General features: G+C 39.2%; 1 protein-coding gene across 1 annotated transcript in view; it reads right to left on the reverse strand.

The window, feature by feature from the left end:
* The window catches only part of METAP1 (methionyl aminopeptidase 1), a 59,805-nt gene extending 40,801 nt beyond the window's left edge, over nucleotides 1-19,004 (reverse strand). The window contains exon 1 of the mRNA XM_045472152.1: nucleotides 18,741-19,004. Coding sequence (XP_045328108.1) covers nucleotides 18,741-18,854 — 114 coding nt within the window. The 5' untranslated portion in view covers nucleotides 18,855-19,004. The remainder of the gene's footprint in view (nucleotides 1-18,740) is intronic.
* Nucleotides 19,005-23,401: the final 4,397 nt, after the last annotated feature.

The raw sequence follows: 23,401 nt of genomic DNA on the forward strand, positions 1-23,401 counted from the left end.
GCACAATACAACTTCACAGTAGTTGTTTTGCAAAGTTGTGGGCATTTTAAGTCTCTCAGTATGTATTGTTGGTATTTCTTAATTCAGGGTTTTCTTGCTGCCCTGTCTTCCCTTTCCTGTCTAACTACCATTTCAATATTAATACCAACCCTTATTATTACTGGTCAACAGGTAATAGGGAAGCTGTCATAACTTCTCTGCTTCAGAGTCTTGTCTCAAAAATACAAATTCCTGCCATCTTAATGAATAGAAAGGACCAGGTGGCAAAAATCTATAGAGGAAGGTTTCTGTCAAGCTGAGTTAGGAGGATCACTGTCCATTAGAGATAAAGGCCTGTGTAGCCTCCAGTCAACATTTGTCGATTGGAACTACCATTTGTTGAGAGCCTTTTTTGTGTGTGTGGCAGGCACCTTACATGCGTTATCTCACTCAGACCTCACACTTATCCTAGGAATCGGATATTAAGATTCCCATTTTACAGATGGGGAAACTAAAACAGGAAAGGGTTAAATAACTTGAACCAGCTCAAACAGCTGTAGGGCTTTCAGGTTCCAAGGTCCACTCTTTCTATGCAGCTACAAATTTCACAGGGCAGGGCTCTGAAGAAGCGACAGCTCAGTAAAGGGGAAATAAGATGGGGCACCTGAGTGGCTCAGTTGGTTAAGCAACCGACTTAATTTCCACTCAGGTCATGATCTCGAGGTTCATGAGTTTGAGACCCTCGTCGGACCTGGCACTGACCTCACAAAGCCTGCTTGGGATCCTCTCTCTGCCCCTCCCACCACTCGCACATGCGCACGCACTCTCTCTCTCTCTCTCTCTCTCTAAATAAACATTAAAAAAAAAAAAAAAAAAGAGCTCTCTGAGACAGGAGCAGGGAGCTGGTGCCACTCCCACCTGTGCCCAACTCTAAATGTATCTTTCAAAGCAATTAAGCTTAAATAATCAGATGCCCTCCTCTGCTCCATTCAAACCTTACCTTTCTTCAAGAGTACAGAAGATAATAATAACTGATTTTAAATACCATCTGTCCCTCAGTGGGAACTGACATTTCTAACTGCCTCTACAATTCACTTAATAATCTATTCCACTGTGATCTGTACCACTGATTTGATTCTGAGGTAAACTTTGAATAAACTAAAAGCAGCATAAATTTTTTCAAGGGATCATATTTCAAAATCCTTCTCCATCCTCACTTCATGGTGGGCAAAGTAAAACAACCCAAAATAATATATAAAGATCAACATTTAAAATACCCCTTAAGCATTCATGGAAAATTATTTTTTCATATCTGTTTTAAAAAGTCACAAGCTATGCAGTAATTACCAAGATTTAAAAATAATCATGCTTGACTCTGCTTCAGCAGAGAACACTTACAACAAGAACATACTCCTGGAAAAACACAACACATTTTACATTTTTCAGACTACTTGGTATTCTAAAGAAGCTTATGATGCACTGGAGATCAACTCTGTCCCACATCGATTTTTCTCCCAACTGTATTTTCAATGTAGCCATCATCAACTAACATTTTGAAATTTCACACATTCACTGAAAAGTAGCTCTCCACCAAATAGCCTTCTACTTTCCTCAAAGGATTTCAGAGTGCTTTATATTTAGTTCATGAAACTTACATCAAATCCCAATTTTTTAATAAGAGGACTAATAGGATTATTCTCATTAAATAAACTGGGGAACTATCTCATGAAACAGCTTAATTAGCTAAAGGCTTGTATTTCAAGATACCTGAAGATTCAAGAAAATATTCCTAAGAAACACCTCTCACCTGTATAAGTGCACCCACCTTCCCCTTACTTGCTGAGGCCATGAAGCAACCTGGTCATGACCTTCAAAAATCACTGAGGACGTCAAAAACATTCTCACATCTCCTAGTAACTCTTGATGACTGAACAGTGTTCCTTCCCTAAACCACAATCTCCCTCTTTCTCTTCTCCCATTCATTATCAGCCAAGGACCACCCAAAGCCCCGAGTGACTGCCCATTTCCTAAAAAATCAACCTCTTAATGCTTAAGTTGGCAATCTTTCCCTGCTCATCTCTGAGAAATGTACCAATGACCTAACTAAAACTAGACTTAAAGTTCCCCAAACACACTTCCCTTTCCTTTGCACAACCTGGCCTATGTGCTCCTGGCACCTTTACATCTGAGTTCTCAGAAGCCTTACCTATCCCTTCAGGTCTATTTCAAATGCTACCTTCCCCATATAAATGTCCACCACACCCCACCCCACCGCCAAGCCTAACAGGTCACCTGTACTTATTTGGTGCTTGTTTGAGAGCACTTTGTCTCACTGCTTTAGTCTCCACCTATTTAACAGCACCAAAGCACTGTGTATTGATTACCTCTTATAACTAGTTGTGTAAACCTTTAGTTTTCACCCCAAGAGAACGTATTTTTTCTTTAGCACCAGCAAAGGTCTACCAGTTTTAGGAGCTGCTATGAGAGAGTATGGTTCTTAATCCTGGCTACTGGAAAGCTTTTCTTTTCTGAGGACAGGCTACATAGGGGATTCTTATTTATTTCCAGGATTGTGAATCACTGGAGAGCAATAAAGTACCAACAGAATTAAGAGACCTGTGTTTTCATTTCACTGCTATTCCTATTTTATTCTTATCTAGTTAATCCCAATATCCCCACCCTATTTTAGGCTCTACTGACATGTCAAATTACCAAAACAGCTTCCCAAATGGTATCCTTACCAGAACCCTCTCCTCTCTCCAATCTTTTCTTATTCCAAACCACAAACCATCCTACAAGTAGTTGCTAGAATTAACATTAAATGGTTTTCCTAATGTGAACACCTACCTACTCCTGCCTCCTTAAGAACCTATATTATCTTGTTCTTTTCTGCCCTCTCAAAACTAAAATCAATTCATGTTGATAAGGGTCTGAGTAAACAGACACACCATTCAGTGTTAATGAGTCTTGAATGATCAACTGATACCAACAAGGCTCCATGTATCAAATATAACATGTATATAAATATACAACACATATAAATATATATTCCCACACAGAAAAATACCATTTGAGCCGGTAATTCCACTTCCCTCCAAAAAATTTATATATTTAAGTATAATTGATATACAGTTATATTAGTTTCAGGTGAACAACATACTGATGCAACAATTCTATACACTACTCAGTGCTCATCATAATATCCACTTCCAAAAATTTAGCCAAGGAAAATAACCTGACAAACAAGCAAACATGCAATTTAAGGCTCACTGCAGTATTGTTTATAATTGTGAAAAGCTAAAGAGAGTTTAGATATCCATCAATATAATATGGTTTAAATTCTGATTCAACCATGCAAATAAATCCTACATCATTATTAAAAGTAATGGAAATAACCTTACTTACAAGCATACAAAGAATTCTACAATGTTTTAGTGTTAAAAAAAAAAGTAAATTAGAAGGAAAACTGGAAAAATCCACAAATGTGTGGAAATTAAACAATGTACTCTCCTTTTTTAATGTTTTTAATTTTGAGAGACAGAGCATGAGTGGGGGAGGGGCAGAAAGAGAGGGAGACAGAGCATCCAAAGCAGACTCCACGCTGAGAGCAGCTAGCCCAATGTGGGCGGAACCCTCAAACCGCAGGATCATGACCTGAGCCAAAGTTGGACACTCAACCAACTGAACCATCCAGGCACCCCTAAACAATGTGCTCTTAAACAATCAATGGGTCAAAGAGAATGACACAAAGAAAATTACCAAATACCTTGAGACAAATGAGAACAAAACACAACATACCAAAATTTATGGGATGCAGGATAAGTGAAGTTTATAGCTATAAATTCATACATTAAAAAGGAAAAAAGATCTCAAATTAATAACACTAACTTTACACCTCAGGGAACTTTAAAAAAGAACATACCTAATCTAAAGCTAGCAGAAGAAAGGAAATGATAAAGATTACAACAGATTAATAAAAGATAAAAAAACAATGGTGGGGGGTAAGAATGAACACATCTAAGAGTGGAATATTTTTTAAAAGATCAACAAAATTGACAAACCCATAGCTACTTAGAAAAAAAGAGAGAAAACTCAACTAACAATAAAGAGGGTAAATTCTCAGTGCGTTCATTCTACAAAGCCAGTGATATCCTGATACCAAAGCCAGACAAAAGACACCACAACAAATCTACAAACCAATATCCCTGATTAATAATGATGCAGGGGCGCCTGGGTGGCTCAATTGGTTGAGCGTCCGACTTCGGCTCAGGTCACGATCTCACGACTCCTGAGTTCAAGCCCCACGTCGGGCTCTGCGCTGACAGCTCAGAGCCTGGAGCCTGCTTCCGATTCTGTGTCTCCCTCTCTCTCTGCCCCCAACCTACTCACATTCTGTCTCTGTCTCTCTCAAAAATAAATAAAAAACATTAAAAAAAATAAAAATAAAAAATATATTGATGCAAAAATCCTCAACAAAACATTAGCAAACCAAATCCAACAACACATTTAAAAAATTATACACCATGATGACATGGGTTCCTGGAATGCAAGGATGGTTCAACACACACACAGTCAACTGATCAGTATATAAAATTCAACACTACATTAACAGAATGAAGGACAAAAATCAAAGTAATTATCAATTGATGCAGGAAAAACATTTGACAAGAGTCAACACGCTTTCAATGATAAAAAAACTTAAGTTAGGAACAGAAGAAACTACCTCAACATAATAAAAGCCAACAGCTAACATCACAGTCAATGGAAAAAGAGTGAAAGCTTTTCCTCTAAGACCAGAAATAACTCAAGGATGCCCACTCTCACCACTGCTATTCAACACAGTATTGGAATTCTTAGCCAGAGCAATTAAGCAAGAAAGAGAAATAAAGGGCTTCCAACTAGAAAGGAAAAGCAAAATTATCTTAGTTCACAGATGACATAATCTTATATGTAGAAAACTTCTTAAAGATTCTAAAGTGAAAAACTATTAGAACTAATACACAAAATCAGTAAAGTTGAAGGATACAAAATCAACATGCAACAATGTTTCTATATACTAACAGTGAATAATCTGAAAAGGAAATTAACAATTCCATTTATAACATCAAAAAGAATAAAACACCTAGAAATAAATCTAACAAGGCAAGGGACTTATACACAGAAAATTACAAAACAGTGCTGAAATTAAAGGCATATACAAATGGAAAGCAGTCCTGTTTATGGATTGAAAGACTTAATACTGTTAAGATGTCAGTACTACCCAAAGCAATCTACAGATTCAACAAAATCACTATTAAAATCTCAAAAACTTATTTTGCAGAAATGAAGAGTCATCCTAACATTCATATGGAATCTAAAGGGATCCCAAACAACCAAAACAATTAGTTTTAAAAAGAACCAACTCAGAAGACTGACACTTCTACAAAGTGTCATACTACATACTACATACATACAGCATACTACAAAGCTACAATAATCAAAACAGTATGATACTGCCATTAAGACAAATATAGAGACAACTGGAATAGAATGGAGTCCAGAAATAAACCCCCAGATATATAGTTAAATGACCTTATTAGAGTACCAACACCACTCAATACGGAAAGGACAGTCCCTTCAATAAATGGTGTTAGGAAAACTAGAGATCCACATGCAAAAGATGAAGTTGGACCCTTATCTTACACCATATATAAAAATTAACTCAAAATTGGTTAAAGAAGTAAACATAAGGCCCAAAACCATAAAACTCAGGGGAAAAGCTTCATGACATTAGATACAATGATTTCTTGCATGTGACACCAAAAAGAAAAGGCAACACAAGCAAAAATAAAGTGGGACTACATCAAACATTAAGACTTTTGCTCATCAAAGGACATAATCAAAGGTGAAGAGGCAACCTATGGAATGGTAAAAAAGATATGCAAATCACGTATCTGATAAGGGGTGAATATCCAGAATATACAAAGACTCCTACAACCCAACTAGAAAAAAATCACATAACCTGATTTAAAAAATGGGCAAAGGACTTCAACAGACATTTCTCCAACAATGATTTTTAAAAAATAAATAAAAAGGCCAATAAGCATCTGAAAAGATGCTCAATATCACTAGTCATCAGAGAAATATAAATCAAAACCCAATGACATATCATCTCACACCCACTAGGATAAGCTACTATCAAAAAAACCTGAAAATACTGGCAGGGATTTGGAGAAGCTGGGATGTTTGTGTACTGTTGGTGGAACTGTAAACTACTATGTAAACCATACTGAGATAATGTAGCTGCTATAGAAAACAGTATGATGGTTCCTCAAAAAATGAACATATAACTAGTTAAAGATCCAGCAATCCCTCTTCGGAATATATATCCAAAAGAATTGAAAGCAGGGTCAAAGAGACATTTGGACAGCACATTCATCAGCAGCACTGTTCTCAATAGCCAAGAGATGGGAGCAACCCAAATGTCTACCAAAGGATGAACAGACAAACAAAATGTGGTACATACACACAATGGAACACTCTGCAGCCATAAAAAGGAAGTAAATCCTGTCACTTGCTACACCAGGGATGAACCTTAAGGACACTATGTTAAGTGAAATAAGCCAGTCACAAAAGGACAAATACTATGTGATTCCACTTGTATGAAGTATCTAAAATATTCAAATTCATGTATAAAGAAAGCACAATGGTGGTTAGCTACGCTAGAAGAAGGGAGTAAAGGAGAGTTGTTATTTAATGGGTTTCAGTTCTGCAAAATGAAACATTTCTGGAGATCTGCGCAACAACAATGTAGTAGATATACTTAACACTACCAAAATTGTACACTTAAAAATGGTGACAGTGGTCGTTTGTGGGTTTTTTTACAATAAGAAAAAAAAGACATAACTTTAAAAAAAGTTAAGGGGCACCTGGGTGGCTCAGTCAGTTAAGACCGACTCTTGATTTCAGCTCAGGTCATGATCTCATGGTTCATACCATCAAGCCCCATGTCAGAATCCCTGTTTGGGATTCTCTCTCCCTCTCTCTCTGTCCCTCCCCTTGACTCATGCACGCTCTCTTTCAGAATAAATTTACGGAAAAAAAAAAAAAAAAGGGGTTAAATTCTAAAACTGAATAGCTCTATGTAAGAGCAATGACCTCATTTTTGTTTTGAAAAAATAAAAACAGCTAACATTTGAGCATGTACTATATGCCAAGCACAGATTTAGACACTTACCATGTATCAATGCTGTTAATCCTACAACTCTAAGAGGTAGGTAATTATCATCCCATTTTACAGATGAGAAAACTGAGACACAGACAGATTAATTAACATGTCCAAAAAACATAAAGCCAGGTTTTAAATGCAGGCCCTCTTGAGGTACTATCTATGCTCTTAACTTCTATGCAATACAAATATAAAAGTCTGGAAAGATAATTAACCAGAGTGTTAACATTCTTCTAGTATCATCATGATGGACTTTTTACTTTACATGCTTCTATTAAATTTATGCAAAGATCATGTACTGCTTTTTACAATGAAAACCAAAAGGAGATATTTACATTTTCAAAAAATATACTTAAGGGAACAGCAAGGTCTCTGTCCCTACTAACTACTCCTACTCTTCACTACAGTAAAGCTACTCTATTTGCTATGACACAACACCTTCTCAGCTTGCATCTCTACTTCCATAAGTTCATCCTTCCCCTGGAAAGAATGTCCTCTCCTACACCCTAACGCACACCTTCTGATTCACTTTTTCACTTTCACTTATTTTTGTAATTTATCAAAATCCAGTTAACTCACCTCCTTCAGGAGGTCTTCTAGGACCTGTCCTTACCTATAGCATTTTTTCACCTATTTAGTGTACTCCTTTAGAAAAACTGCCCTGTAGAGGTTTTATTTATGTCCCTCATACGGTCATCAGCAAAATTTCCTGAAGATCTTACTACTCCTTTTCCTAGAGACAAGGACCCTCCAGGAGCATGAAACATACTTAAAGCACCCAGATCTGGATTTCTAAAGACATTCCTACCAAAAACAAGAGCTCCTTAGAGACAGGACTGATTCTATGTCTGGGATAGGGAAATTACAAGGTAAATCTGATTTGTCTTGTAGCAGAAAGCCAGGAAGCAATCAGAGACTAATGAAGGAAGGTCAAAAAGATACAGAAGTCACTTTGAAAGTGGTACCACTGACTGAATCTGAGACAATTTGAACATCAAAAAGAGTAAGGACTGTAACTTATTTTAATGCTTAATGAAGGGGAAAAAAAATTCAAAGGTCCCTATACTGAAAAATGTGAAAACTCCAACAAACATTTGTGACCGTTTAAAGTGAGCGATGCATTACCGTTACATGTCTTTTTAGTAGGAATATTATAGTACGTTTTTAGGTGGAACATAATTTATTAGCCAGTTGATAAAGATAAACTCTTCCTTACAAGAAAAAAAAATCAGCTATTAAATGCCAGAATGCAGTGGGGAGGGGAATCACCATTTGCAACCCCTATTGGAATAATTATCAGACAAACATCATTAATGGGTACTAAAACCACTAGGAGAAAGCATGTTGAAAAAAAGCATATTCTCATAGTGCCAGAGGATCACCCCACAGATTACACAGTCATTGCTAAGTGAAAAATGTGTTTACAGTGGTGATCTGGTAGCACTTTAACAAAGAGATCAAGTTTAGTGGTGGGACAACCGGATGTTCTGTGCCTCCTGATGTGATACAAGGCACACAGCATCACCCAGGAGTCTTTTCAAGGGAATCTTGACATATTCCAATTAGGCCTCTGGACCTAATATCTGGCTTAAGGAAAATACAGGGGATAAAAGAACAACTTAAAGACACTATAAGGAAATAATCAAAAAATCAAGAATGTGTGACACTCTATAAGACAACTGACTAGTCTCTATAAAAGTCAGCATCATGAAATAAAGATGAGAGAACTCTTCCAAATTAAAAGAGGCTGAGAGGACAATCAAATGCTATCTGTGAGCTTTGACAGGATTTTGATCCCAAAAATAACAAAAAGCAAAACATACAACTATTAAAGACGTGCTCAGCAAATAACTGAGAAATATGAACAGGCTTGACTATTAGATGACATTAGGGAATCCTTGTCAATTTTCTTAAATGTAATCATGGCACTGTAGTTAAGAAAGAAAAACGTCCTTGTCGTTAGAGAACGCATGCTGAATATTTAATGGCTGTGGTGTCATGTCGTCTGTGACTTATTCTCAAATGTTTCAACAAATACATACAAAAATGCAATATACACACAAGCAGACACAAAGCAAGCAAGGCACAACATTAATTTAGGTGATGAGTATACTGCAATTAGTTATAATATTCATCTTTAAATTTTTCTATGGTTTGAAACTGTTCAAAATAAAAAACTAGGGAACTTAATAAAATTGTATAATAAAGGAAAAAATAATTATTTGTCTCTAACTTTCACTTAGCACCTCCTTGTTATTTTTCTTTCTTTTTAAAAAAAAAAAAACTTTTTTTAATGTTTATTTATTTATTTTTGAGAGTGACAGAGAGTGAGCAGGGGAGGGGCAGAGAAAGAGGGATACAGAATCCCAAGCAGACTCCGTGCTGTCAGCACAGAGCTCGATGTGGGGCTTGAACCCATGAACCATGAGATCATGACCTGAGCCAAAACAAAGAGATGGATGCTTAACCAACTGAGCCACCCGGGCGCCCCTCCTTGTTATTTTTCTTAAGAGAAGTATACTTGCATATAATATTAGTTTCATGTGCACAACACAATGATTCAATCACTTGTCTTTTTTAAAGTACTTCCTGTTTGTACAAGTAACTATTAAGTCCCTGAGGACAGTTAAATTTTTTCAGGTTTACAAACATACAAATAACCCAATGCATGTTGTTATTCAGAAGTAACACAAAAGACCAGATTGACAAAAATCAAAATGTCTGTTAATTTCAAGTCCTAGCTAGGATATAGAACAATATAAAGTTTTGGATGATGGGAGTAGAAGTACAAGCGCATTGAAAAACAATTTGGCACCATCAAAATAAAGCTAAACACATACGTATCCTATGACTCAAGAATTTTTCTCCTGGGTATATACCCAGGAGAAACTCTTGCACACAGGCACCAAGAGCTAGGTACAAGACTATTTAAAGCAGCACTGTTTACAATAACAAAAACTTAGAACAACCCAAATTTCCATTAACAAAGAAATGAATAAAACTATGATATATGAATTCACTGGAATACCATAGAGAATGAAAATGAATGAGCTAGAGCTACACACAACACGAATGAATCTTAAGACCTTAATGTTAAACGAAGAAAGCAAGTTGCACAAGAATACTAGCAGTGATTTCATTTACAAAATTTTCAAAAACATCAAAAGTAAACAATGCATTATCTAAGGAATCAAACATATGGGAAAGCAAATGAATGATAAACACAAAATTCAGGATATGTAGTACCTCTTGTGTGAGGAAAGCATCGGAGCCTTCTGGTTTTACTTGTTTTACTAGTAATGTTCTTTTTAATAACTTAAGTGTTTAGGCATTTACCATGTCTTTTTTCTTTTTAGATTCTATGGATGATTTACCAGTAGTTTTTAATTCTACTCAAAATCTAACGAAAACAATTTAGCAAAGAAAAAAAAGATAATACTTATATATAGATCCTGACTTTAAGGTACATAAAACCTCAATTCAAAAACAATACTAAATTATTCACACAATAACTGCATTTATATTTTTCTCTGCATTTGCTTAGTAGTGAACAATGCAAAGTTATCAGTATTCAAATAATCAAACCTATCAGTAGTACCAATTAGCAAAATAACCAGGAATAAAATAAATCCCTTCACCCAAAAAGTCACGTCCCATTTGAGGGAGGGAGGGGGAAGCCAAGGCAGGTCTAATGGCACTTACATTTACCTATTTAACTGAGTGATTTAACGTCATAGCTTGATGGATAAGACAAAGTAGCCTTCGGAACGTGATATAAAAGGTTGCCCTTTTGTACCTTTCATCAAGGGAAAATCATTACAGACAGGTTTACAATATGGAGAAGTCTCTGTCTCCTCTTACTTTATTAAGGAAAATTGCTACAGTCACAATTTATCTTTTTTACCCTAACCACTAGAGGCCTGAGCTATGACCCAGATAAATGGGACACTAGCAGACCCCAGCTAACAGCGTTTTTAAGAATGCTTTCCAACAGACATGGCACAGCTCTAGTGTATCAGGAAGAAGTCCCTACTGAATTTTATGGTAAAACAGGTAAGTTACTGGAGACAAAAATAGGAGAGAATTTTTTTTTAAGTGTCAATCTAATTTTCCTTGTTGTAGGTAAAATGTTGAATAGCAGACCTCTAGAGCTTATTCTAGAGGGGTGTGTGCGTGTGTGTGTGTGACTGAAACTTAATGCCTGATTAGCACCTTCCACTTCTCCCTCCTCCCAGCCCCTGGCAGCTACCATTATATTCTTTGATTCTATGAATTTGACTATTTTAGATACCTCATGTAAGTGGAATCATGTAGTGTCTGTTAACTGGCTTGTATCAGTTAATATAATGTCATGGCACATTGCAGAATCTCATTTTTAAGGCTGTATAGTATTCCACTATGTGTATATGCCATGTTTTATTTAACCATTCACCCACCCATGGACACTCTGGTTGTTTCCACAACTTAGCTACTGTGAATAGTGAGTGCTACAAGAGATATACTGCAATATATAACTCGGGGGAAGAATTACAGGGTCCCTCTCCCAGGTTTAACTATAGCTGCCAAACATGTTGAGACAAGACACAGCTTACAGAGTGTATTGAATTGCTCTTTATTCAAAGCCACACACAAGACTGATACTAATCAAAGAAATCAAAAGAAAAAGGTGTAATTGTTGAGCTACGAGTACTACCTGCCCAAGCATGAATAAGCAAATGCTTCATGTTGAAACTGTGAGGTCAGGAGAGGTTCATGATCAAGCAGAAAGGGTAGTAATTATATTTATACTCCATTACATTAAATCTTTGATATGCAGAGATTCACAATAGTTGCTTTACAGAGTATGCCTGCCTATATTATATCTACTAAATGGGTTTGCTATTAATACCAAGGACAATTCCTCAGTAATTAATACAGGAGTTACCATGCCATTGCTTTTCCCTCCTAACATCTAGAGCTAAGCATGCGCTTAGCTATGTGCTTATGTGTCTGTCATGCCACCCCTGCCAATTTTACTAAGACCAAACTAAAAATTTTGTATGCCAAATAATTTTTTGTATGTCAAAAAGACTCACCAAAAAAAAAAGAAAGAAAAAAGAAAAAAAGCGACTAAAACATCTATCCACAAACTGTATGAACAATATAAGATCACACCTACTACCAACAGCCCTTCAATCTCTAAAAAATTCATTAAAGACTTGTTCCACTTTTGATTACCTACCAAATGCTGCTTAAAAAAAAAAAAAAAAAAAAAAAAAAAAAAAAAGTTTATTTATTTTTTGAGAGAGAGACAGAGTGTGAATTGAGGGACAGAGAGAGAGGGAGACACAGACTCCAAAGCAGGCTCCAGGCTCTGAGCTGTCAGCACAGAGGCCGACATGGGGCTCGAACCCACGAGCTGCGAGATCATAACAGGAGCCAAAGTCAGACACTTAACCGACTGAGCCACCCAGGCGCCCCAGAGGCTTGCTTTTTATAAGTTCTACTGGAATATAAGTATAACTCATGCCAAAATGCCAACACATTTGTTTATAATATAAGCATGTCAATAAAAAGATCTCCACTGGGGCATCTGGGTGGTTCAGTCGATTAAGCATCTTGACTTTGACTCAAGTCATGATCTTATGGTTCATGAGTTCGAGCCCGACACTGGTGGGTCCTATCAGCGCAGAGCGTGCCTGGGCTTCTCTGTCTCTCTGTCCCTCTCAAAATAAATAAATAAATAAGCTTAAAAAAAAAAAAAAAAGATCCCCACTGACCACCACAAAGTCTGCAAACCAACAATGATCTTTATAAGATCGATGAGCTTCATAAGAAGCTCTGATAGTTATATACAATCACCTAACTTACAGTAGTTATCTAGGGGTGGTATGACATAATGTGAGGAATGTAAAGATAATCCCTATAAAATACAATATGGTAATATCTCCATCAATGATGAAGATGAGTTCCAGAAATACGCTGCATTATCAGGAACTTTGATACAAAAGGAGAAAGAATTTCAGAGGACAGGGTTGCATTTCAAAGATGCTGTATGTTGGAAGGGCAATTCCTTCCTTCCTTTCCAACTCCAACTCACAAGATGCTCAGCTACTCAACTTTCTTCCTGGAGACCCAGTTCATCACCTGACTTTGCCACTGCTTCTCTGAAAGAACCTACCGCAAGACTTTGTTCAAAATGTTCATAAACAGACAGGAGCACATGTGTGGGGGGAAGGCAAAATGGATGAAGGGGAGTGGGAGATACAGGCTCCCAGTCATGGAATGAATAAGGCATGGGAATAAAAGGCACAGCACAGGAAACGTAGTCAGTGATATTGTAATAGTGCCGTATAGTGACAGATGGTAGCTATATTTGTGGTAAGCACAGCCTAAAGGTACAGAGATGTTGAATCACTGTTATACACCTGAAACTAATGTAACATTGTATGTCAACTATACTCAAACTAAAAAATTTAAAATAAAATAATAATGATGATAAGGTTCTAAATATTCTGAGAATTACTAAAATGTGACAGAGACACTAAGTAAGCTAAATGGGGCCAAGAAACTTGCTTGACACAGGGTTGCCACAAACGTTCAATTTAAACAAAAAACACAGTATCTGTAAAGCACAATAAAGCAAGCACAATACAATTAGGTATACCTATATATACCTCCATTTCTAGCTTTTCTTTAATTTCTCTCAGCACTGGTACATACTTTTTTTAGTGTAGAGATCTTTCATTGCTTTTATTAGATTTTCCCTAGTTATTTGATTTCTTTGGGTGCTACTGTAAATAACATTATTTTATAATTTTACTTTTTGATAGGTATTATGGAGAATAAAAATTGTTTTACGGCACCTGGGTGTCTCAGTCGGTTAAATGTCCAACTCTTCATTTCAGCTCAAGTCATGATCTCATGGCTCATGAGATCAAGCCCTGTGTCAGGCTTTACGCTGGCATTGCAGAGCCTGCTTGAGATTTTCTCTCTCTCTCTCTTTCTCTCTCCTCCCCCACTTATGCACACACTTTCTTTCTCTCTCAAATAAACGTTTTTTCAAAAATTGTTTTCATAATTAAAAAAATATTTTTCATAAACAAATGATACTTCTTCCTAAACATTTTTAAACCTTCCTCATAACTAAGTGTAAGGGTATTAGATGTGAGGCAATATGCATAATAACACCACTCACTGAACACTGTGCTAAGCACTTTGCACGCTCTCTTATTCACCTTCCCCTCAGCTCCATAAAGAGGATACACCATTAGCCCTCTACTACAAATTTAAGAGAGAACTTAGCCAAGAACATAGCAGCAAAGATTTAACCCTAGGTCAGACTATATACCCAGTCTCTTTCCACTCACACTATACTATCTTTTAGTTATTGTATCTTATAAATGATTGGAAATCACTCATGTCTTCTCCGCTGATCCTTTACACACAAGGTAGCATCTGCCCTGGGGTGATATTCACTAAGGGCAAGAATGCTCTTTGCTTTCCTTCTCAGGCCCATCAACCTCTCTTCTTTCAGTTAATAAACTAAGTGCCTACAATGTACAAGGTAGAGAAAATGAAAATAAGTAAAGCACAGCCTCCATCTTCAAAATATTCTTACAGACTCCTAGGAAGTAGAAGTAAACTACTATACTACTATTGAAACTACTAAACTACTGGGGCGCCTCAGTGGCTCAGTTGGTTAGGCATCCAACTCTGGATTTCGGCTCATATCATGATTCCACAGGGTTGTGGGTTTAAGCCCAGCATCGGGCTCTGTGGTGACACTGTGCAGCCTGCTTGGGATTCCCTCCCTCTCCCTCTCTCTCTGTTCCTTCCCCACTTGTGCTCTCTCTCTCCCCCTCAAAATAAAGAAACATAAAAAAAATTAAAATAAAAAATAAACTATTAAATAAAAATGGACATGCATCTATAAGGAAATACCATCAAACATCAGAAACTCCTGAAAAGCTTGATTTTCAAGTAAAACAGATTTTACTCATTTAAAGGACCAAAACTTTTCTTAAAATTAAGCATCTTAGGGGTGCCTGGGTGGCTCAGTCACTTAAGCATCCAACTTCAGCTCAGGTCATGATCTCACAGTTCATCGAGCTCTGTGCTGACAGCTTGGATTCTGCAGCCTGCTTCAGATTCTGTGTTTCCCTCTCTCTCTGCCCCTCCTCTGCTCTTGCTCTGTCTCTCTCTATATATCTCTGTCTCTATCTAAAAATAAATAATAAACATTAAAAAAAAATTTTAAGACGAAAAAAATTAAGCATCTTAGGAGTGCCTGGCAGGCTCAGTCAGAGGAGCACGTGACTCTTGATATCAGGGTTGTAAGTTTGAGCCCCACATTAGGTGTAGAGATTACTAAAAATAAATAACTTAAAAAAAATTTAAGCATCTCAGATAAAAATATTTCTACCTTAAGCATAAAACACAGTATAACACTAAGACCTAACATCGGGAAAAAAAAAAAAAGTTAGGGAGGGAGCCAAACCACAAGAGACTCTTAAAAACTGAAAATAGGGGTGCCTGGATGGCTCAGTTGGTTGAGCAACCGACTTCGGCTCAGGTCATGATCTCACACTCTGTAAGTTCGAGCCCCGCGTCAGGCTCTGTGCTGACAGCTCAGAGCCTGGAGCCTGCTTTGGATTCTGTGTCTCCCTCTCTCTCTGCCCCTCCCCCACTCATGCTCTGTTTGTCTCTCAGAAATAAACATTAAAAAAAAAAAAAAAAAAACCTGAGAATAAACTGAGGGTTGATGGGGGGTGGGAGGGAGGGGAAAGTGGGTGATGGGCATTGAGGAGGGCACCTTTTGGGATGAGCACTGAGTGTTGTATGGAAACCAATTGGACAATAAATTTCATATTTAAAAAAAACCTAACGGGGCGCCTGGGTGGCGCAGTCGGTTAAGCGTCCGACTTCAGCCAGGTCACGATCTCGCGGTCCGTGAGTTCGAGCCCCGCGTCAGGCTCTGGGCTGATGGCTCAGAGCCTGGAGCCTGTTTCAGATTCTGTGTCTCCCTCTCTCTCTGCCCCTCCCCCGTTCATGCTCTATCTCTCTCTGTCCCAAAAATAAATAAACGTTTAAAAAAAAAAAAAAAAAAAAACCTAACATCGATTAAATTTACCAATGTGCAAAATGTTTTACATACTCTTAGTATTTACTGAAGACTGAACCCTGTACTATTAATGGCCCCATTTTAAAAGGATGTAACAGAAAATAAAGAAGCTATATTATTTGCCCAAAGTCAAATGGCTAGTAAATGATTAAGTCATGATTCAAATGCAGCCTCTCTATGCAGCCCTGTGATACACTTATGATTGATTCAAACACTCACTGCCCACCTACTGCATACAGAGCATCATGTTGAGAAATAAGAGGGCAGTGAACGAGACAGCTTATTCATGAAACTCACCTTCCAATTAAAAAACAGATAAATAAGAAAATAAATGAGAAAATTACAGATTGTATAAAGTATTATAAAGGAAATAAAGAAGGGGATGTGAGGAAGTAACTGGAAAAGAAAGGCTTACTTCTGTTATGGCCTCTTGTAGTCTTGCTCTCAGCTTGTTTCCACACAAGCTGGCCAGACAGCCAGGCTGGCGACCAGAGAAGCAGACAGAAGACAGACCACTCCTAGTGAAGATGATCAGAGAAGTGGCAAGGAGAAGCCCTAGTTTCATGTTTTCATAACTGTGTTGGCATTTTTCCACAAACCCTAATGAGCCAATGTTCTTTCTACTGAATAATACCGTGCCTAAGAGAACATCACCTATGCTGGATGAATACGGTTTCACAGTACCTTTCTAAAATCTCAACAGGTAAGTGTGTGTACACATTAACTCATTTGGCATTACAAAATGCCACCTAATCTTAAACGCAATGAAAACCACATTATTCCACACAAAGATGGTACATAATTTCCAAAAGCAAATTATTGGGTTTTTGTTTTGTTTTGAATCCAGGTCCCACATAGGCTTCAACAAATGAGAATTTGAAAATTATTTCTAAGAAACAAAAGGACTCATACCAGGTTTAGCATGCTGAGTAGTCCTAATGCTATTTTTAGAAAGAGCAACTCTTCTCATGTGCAACTTTTTCCAAATGATATTAACAAGGTCAAGGATCATATCCTATCTAAAAACATGACCTATACAATATAGCTAGGATCTCTCATAATGGCTTATGCACAAGTGCTGTGACCTGAAGGATTTGTTTATTTTACATACATCTTTAGGTTTACATAGTTTATACTGAAGATATTCATATTCTTGTATTTATTGTTCTTATATATTTGTTTCTATTCCATTCATTGATATTTTTTATATGGCAGTGTTGCACTGCACTGACAGCCTCTAAAACCAAAAAAAGTGCTTCACGTTTTACCAACATTTCCATTTACTGGATAATTTGAGCTCCAGAACAACCTTGTGAAATATGTAAGTGAAAGTATCACCTTTCCCTCTGCACAGTGGGAGCTCAGAAAGGTTAGGTAACTTGACTAGTTCAAGACTGCACTGTAATTGGCAAGGACAGGGCCCTGCCCAGGCCTTCAGACTCTTTGTTCATGCTCTTCTCCCCACAGGACGCTACTAATTTAAACCTGAACTTTCACGTGTCTCTCTTCAACAAATCTGGACTGTAACTACGAGCCTTACCACTGCTACCCTGCCAATACTCTGTTCCAATGCAACCGGAACACTAGTACTCTTCAGTAAACATAAACACCGGCACACGTTTCTGTCAAGACCCCATTCAGTGCTGGGTTTGCTCCACTGCACAAAACTTATTAAATACACCACGGCCTTAAAGCATAACCCTTAATGGAACTGACTTTTTCCCTTAGTGGGAAATTCAGTAAATGAGAACGGTGACTCATAACGCTAACTTACGGTTTTCTAAATTAATAATTTTGGGTGCCAAAGCAAAAGAATGAATTACAGACCCCTCTCTATCCCCACGTCCAAAGTTGCTTAAGTGTCAAAGCGCGGTAGTAAAACACAAGGACACAGGTGGGGCTGGAGCTAACATTCCTCCTGTCTGCGACCCCCACCACCCCCAGGCAACCCAGTCCTCAAAACCCAGTGGGTGTCTTCCGACCTCCAATCCCGCCGGGACCAGAGTGACTACCCAGCTCCGCAGCCCCCTGTGACCACGATCAGAGTCCTGCCGGGAGCTGTGGAGACACGCCAGAGGGGCGTGCCCCCTCCCCGGGGCGTCCCCACCTGTCTCGGGTAGCCCGCACACCTGGTAGCCCCAACACCGGCAGGAGATGCGCGGCGGGAACCCGCCCCTAAACGCGGCGCCTTAGGACCTCCGAGCTACCCGGGACAAGTCCGCTTCCGCCCCCAGCCCACATGGCCGCTGCAGACCGCGCCCGCGTCGAAGGGGCCCAGGCTCTCCGGAGGCGGGAGGGGGCGGCGGCGCTGCGGCTGGGGGTAGGAGGAAGCGCGGCAGGCGCGCCCGGGGGGTGGAAGAGGAGGAGCGCGTCCCGACCGGCCGCGAGGGCAGGCACAGAGGGAAGGAAGTCCGCCAGCGGCGGCGGCGCCGTGGGAGAGCAGGCGTCTACCTGGGAGCAGAAGTACGAGCCTTGGATGCCCAGCTTGATGCAGGTGGGACACTGGAGCTTGGCCTCGCTGCTGCAGCCGTCCGTCTCGCACACCCGCGTCTCCACAGCCGCCATGCTGCCTGGCTGCTGGAGGAGCGCCTCACTGAGGAAGAGGAGGAGGAGGAGGAGAGAGGGCAGGGGAGGGGACAGAGGCCGAGCCGGGGGAGGAGCTCGGCCTGCGGGGCCTGGGCGCGGAAGCAGAAGGAGCGCCGGGCCGGCCCAGACCACGCTGCGCGCCCCGCCCCCGCCCCGCGCGCGCAACTGGCGCCCCGCCCCGTGGCCTTCGCCCCGCCCCCGCCCGTGGCCCCCGCCTCCCGGCGCCAGTCGTGCACGTGGGGGCTGTGAGGGAGTCAGTCGGAGACCTACTGCTCCGCGGGGTCCCACGTCTGTCCCCGGGTAGTGCGACCTCCTGGCGCCCGGCGGCTAAGGGCGCAAAGGGAGAGGCCCTCACGTCTTGCGCTGTCTGTACCCAGGGAGACAGCGCCCCGGCCGTGCCTTACTGAATGTCCCCCACACTCACAGGCGGTTGGAAAGAGCGCCGCGCTCCTCTGCGTTGGTTCACCCGGCAGCTCCTTGGAAAAGGAAAGTAATTCTCTCTTTTAAAGTACTGTTTCTCACCGATAGTGTCTGCTCTGAGGCCTAAGGACCGCCACTCAGTCATTCACAAAAAGAGGAGCCAGAGAGCTGTCAGAAGATGGGCTGAGATTTGCATCAGGCCTCCCTCGTGCCTGAGTTTTTTTCACACTCCCTCCCCCCCCCCCCCATTCGCAGTGTACAATGTTAGTAATAGTGACACAACTACTAGATATTCAATCAAACAATGATTTTTTTGTATTATCCCAGTTGATTGTTTGAAAGGTGAGTAGGGACGAATTGTTCTAATGTTGAAGCACCGGAGTTGAAAGGAGCTTTAGAGGTCATCTGATGTAAACTTGTTGCCTAAATTTCTTCAACTACATCCCAGGTCTGCCATTTTCTAACTTGTGCTTAAATACCTCCTGTCACTGGAAAGGGAGAGGAACTAATATTTATTGATCATCAGCTAAGCGCTGTGAACTTCGTGTTATCTAATCCATATTTTTTTAAACTTACATACTTAATAGACGAAAAAACTCATGTTACTTTTATTTTTATTAAGTGTTGCTGTATAAGCAATACAAATAAATAATATAATAAGATCAAAAAATACATTTTAAAATGTTACACGTGAGCAAAAATCAACGATTTATGTGTGTATAGATGCGTATGACATACATATGTGTATATGTATATATAAAATATTTTTTAACAAAAACAAAGACCATCTTTAGTTACTTGCTTTCTTCAGTTATTACATTACAAACTTCCTTTATTGTCCTTAAATATAGTATAATTTATTATTGATTTAATTATGATTTAGTAATTTAATTATGATAAAATTTACCACATAATTTAATGTCTGCGTAATATCCTATTGTATGGGTAATTCACTGAACAAAGCTCACTAACAATAGACATTTAAGTTATTTTTAACTGTTACATATTATGAACAAGGCTTCACCGAATACCCTTTTAGCTAGAACTTTGCATACATTCTTATTTACCTAGGATATGTTGTTAAAAGTGGAATTGCCTCATCAAAGGATTGTCACTTTATTTTTTATGATACAGTTTGTCAAATTTTCCCTTAAAAGTGTATACAAATTTACACTCTAGTCAGAACTATACTGACACATTATTTCCTGAGACTTTGCTAGTGCTGATTATTTTATTTTTAATGCCTGTCATTTTGATAAATGGAAAATGGTATCTTATTTTTTTTTTATTTTATTTTATAATGAGGCTGGACATTTTTTCTCTGATTATCACCATTTGCATGTCTTCCTGTATGTGTTTGCTTTTATTTGTTAAATTTTCCTTTTGCAGAACAATACTTAAAAACTAAAAAAAAAAAAACAACACACAAATTGGCCATAATACTATCACCTGAACACCTCAATGTTTCATTTGTCCTTGTTCCCTCAATCTTTATCCACATGCATCTTCAGCATTTACATATTTGCAATTATTGATAGAATTTTTTATTCTACATTTTCACATAATACTATGCCATGGATTAATCTCAGATTTAGGAAAAACACTAAGTTCTATTCCTTTTCAACATGACAGCTCTTTTATGTGTTTGAGACTGTCAGGTCTTATGGTTTGTCAGTCTTACAGCATCCCCTTCCATCTGTAGTAAGTTTAGATCCCTTGCAATCTTTCTCCATCTAATCTGGAGGAATTCCAGTGTGTTCCCTAATGGGTTGTGTCCAGATGAAGCTAATCAAATAGAGGAAGAGGAATTATTGAAAACTCTAGTCCAAAAGACCCTCAGGGTTCTTCTCAGGCATGGGGAGACCGGAAACTCTTCTGCTTTTGCTAGCTGTCTGCTCTGGAGTCAGCTGTGTCCTTGCACCTTTAGGAAAGCAATGCTGTGGGGCAATTAAGAGCACAGATGTTGATTAAGATAGGCAGACCTGGGTTGAAACCTCTGCCTGCCAACTCTCCTCCCTTAGTCATGTTCCCATGAGCAACTAATTTAACCTCATTTCCCATATCTGAAAAATACAAGCTAGAGTACCTACCCATGGAGTGTTATGGTAGTTAAATCAAATAGATTTTGTGAAGTGCTTTGGAGCTCCATTAGCAATACTTAGTTAGCTTTGCCATCAAGTCCTCCTTCCTTGGTCCTACTCACCCCACCACCACACCAGCCTCAAACAGGCTGTTGAGTGAGATAAACTTCCTAAGATCACCTTATCTTATTCTCAAGATAATCATCCATATTCCTTTTATTTAAACATAAAAAAGTGACAATATATGAAAGGTTTTACAAAATTATGTCTGTCAGAGTCCCTGTTTTATTCTTCTCTTCCTTTTGAGATTTTAACTGTTTCTGTTTTAATTCCTATGTGCAAAGTTCAGCCAACCCACATCCAGGAGGAAGAATGCGCTTCAGAATCGCAGCTGAGAATTTGGCATTTATCAAGAGTCCTTTGGGGGCACCTGAGTGGCTCAGTCAGTTAAGTGCCCAACTCTTGATTTCAGCTCAGGTCATGATCTCAGGCAAAGCCTGCTTGGGATTCTCTCTCTCCTCTCTCCCTCTGCCTCTATCTCTCTAAATAAATAAATAAACAAACAAACAAACAAACAAACTTAAAAAAAACCAAAAAACAAAAAAAAAACAAGTCCTTTGGCCTTGGAAAGCACTTGTTTCCCAGGACTTCTGCATAGAGAGAAGCATTTTTGATATCATGTTTAAGCACATGTTCAAACTATCTGCCCAACTAGCTACAATATTTCCAGTGTCCATGGACATTTCAAATCAACATAGCCAAAAAGAAACAATTATCTTCTATTTACCCACTTTTGCCCTTCAAATCTACTTTTTCTCCTGAATTCCCTGTCTTGCTTTGTGACATCCTCTATCTACTCTTTTCTCCCAAGTTAAAAATTAGGCCCCTTCTCTTTAAACCCCCACATCAAATGAATCACTCAGTTTCATAGACTTTACCCTCTAAATATTTTTTTAGGGGTGTCTGGGTGGCCCAGTCAGTTAAGCGTCGAAGTTCAGCTCAGGTCATGAGCTTGAGATTTGTGAGTTCGAGCCCCACATCAGGCTCTGTGCTGACAGCTTGGAACCTGGAGCCTGCTTCAGATTCTGTTTCCCCCTCTGTCTCTGTTCCTCCCCTGTCACGCTCTGTCTCTCTCTCAAAACAATAATAATAAAAACATTTATAAATAAATAAATTTTTTTTAATATGTTCTCTCTTCTTATGGCTACAGCTGTAGTTTAGGCCATTTTAAGCCTTTGCTTAGACTGTTACAGTAGCTTCTTAACTGCCTTTAATCCATTGAATCTATCCTGCCATCAAGCTGATTGTTCTCAGAGATAAATCTGATCATGCCTTTCCCCTATTTAAAATCCTTTGCTAATATGGGGCTTGTAGAGCTGGAGCCAGGGTCAAAAGGTGGCCAGACCCTGCAGAGTTGGTGGTAAGGAAACAGGACTAGGGAGATCTGTGGACCACCAAAGTCAAAGCTAAAGACACAGCCAAGGAGATAAGGGGCTTGGTACATAAAAATGAAATGAGCAAATACATAACTAAATTAAGGATAATGAGAGACAAATTTATCACTATCTGAGGGAGTTACAAATATGAAAAGGATGAAGGCTAGGATGAATCATGTGGTATTATATTGGAATTGGAAATATTGATGTGATGGGCTCCTGGGTGACTCAGTCAGTTAAGCGTCTGTCTCTTGATATCCACTCAGGTTGTGATCTTATGGTTGTGAGATCAAGCCCCACATTGGGGTGGGGGTCAGGGGGAGGTCAGCATGGAGCCTGCTTGGAATTCTCTTTCCCTCTCTGCCCCTCCCCCTCTCTCATATACATGCCCTATCTCTGTGTCTCTCTCTTTCTCAAAATAAATAAACATTAAGGGGCATCTGTGTGGTTTAGTCAGTTAAGTGTCTGACTTCTGCTCAGGTGAGGTCACAATCTCACACTTCATGAGTTCGAGCCCTGTATGGGATTCTGTGCTGACAGCTCAGAGCCTGGAGCCTGCTTTGAATTCTATGTCTCCCTCTCTCTCTGT

This window comes from Leopardus geoffroyi, chromosome B1 (assembly GCF_018350155.1).
Source record: "Leopardus geoffroyi isolate Oge1 chromosome B1, O.geoffroyi_Oge1_pat1.0, whole genome shotgun sequence".
Lineage (NCBI taxonomy): Eukaryota > Metazoa > Chordata > Mammalia > Carnivora > Felidae > Leopardus > Leopardus geoffroyi.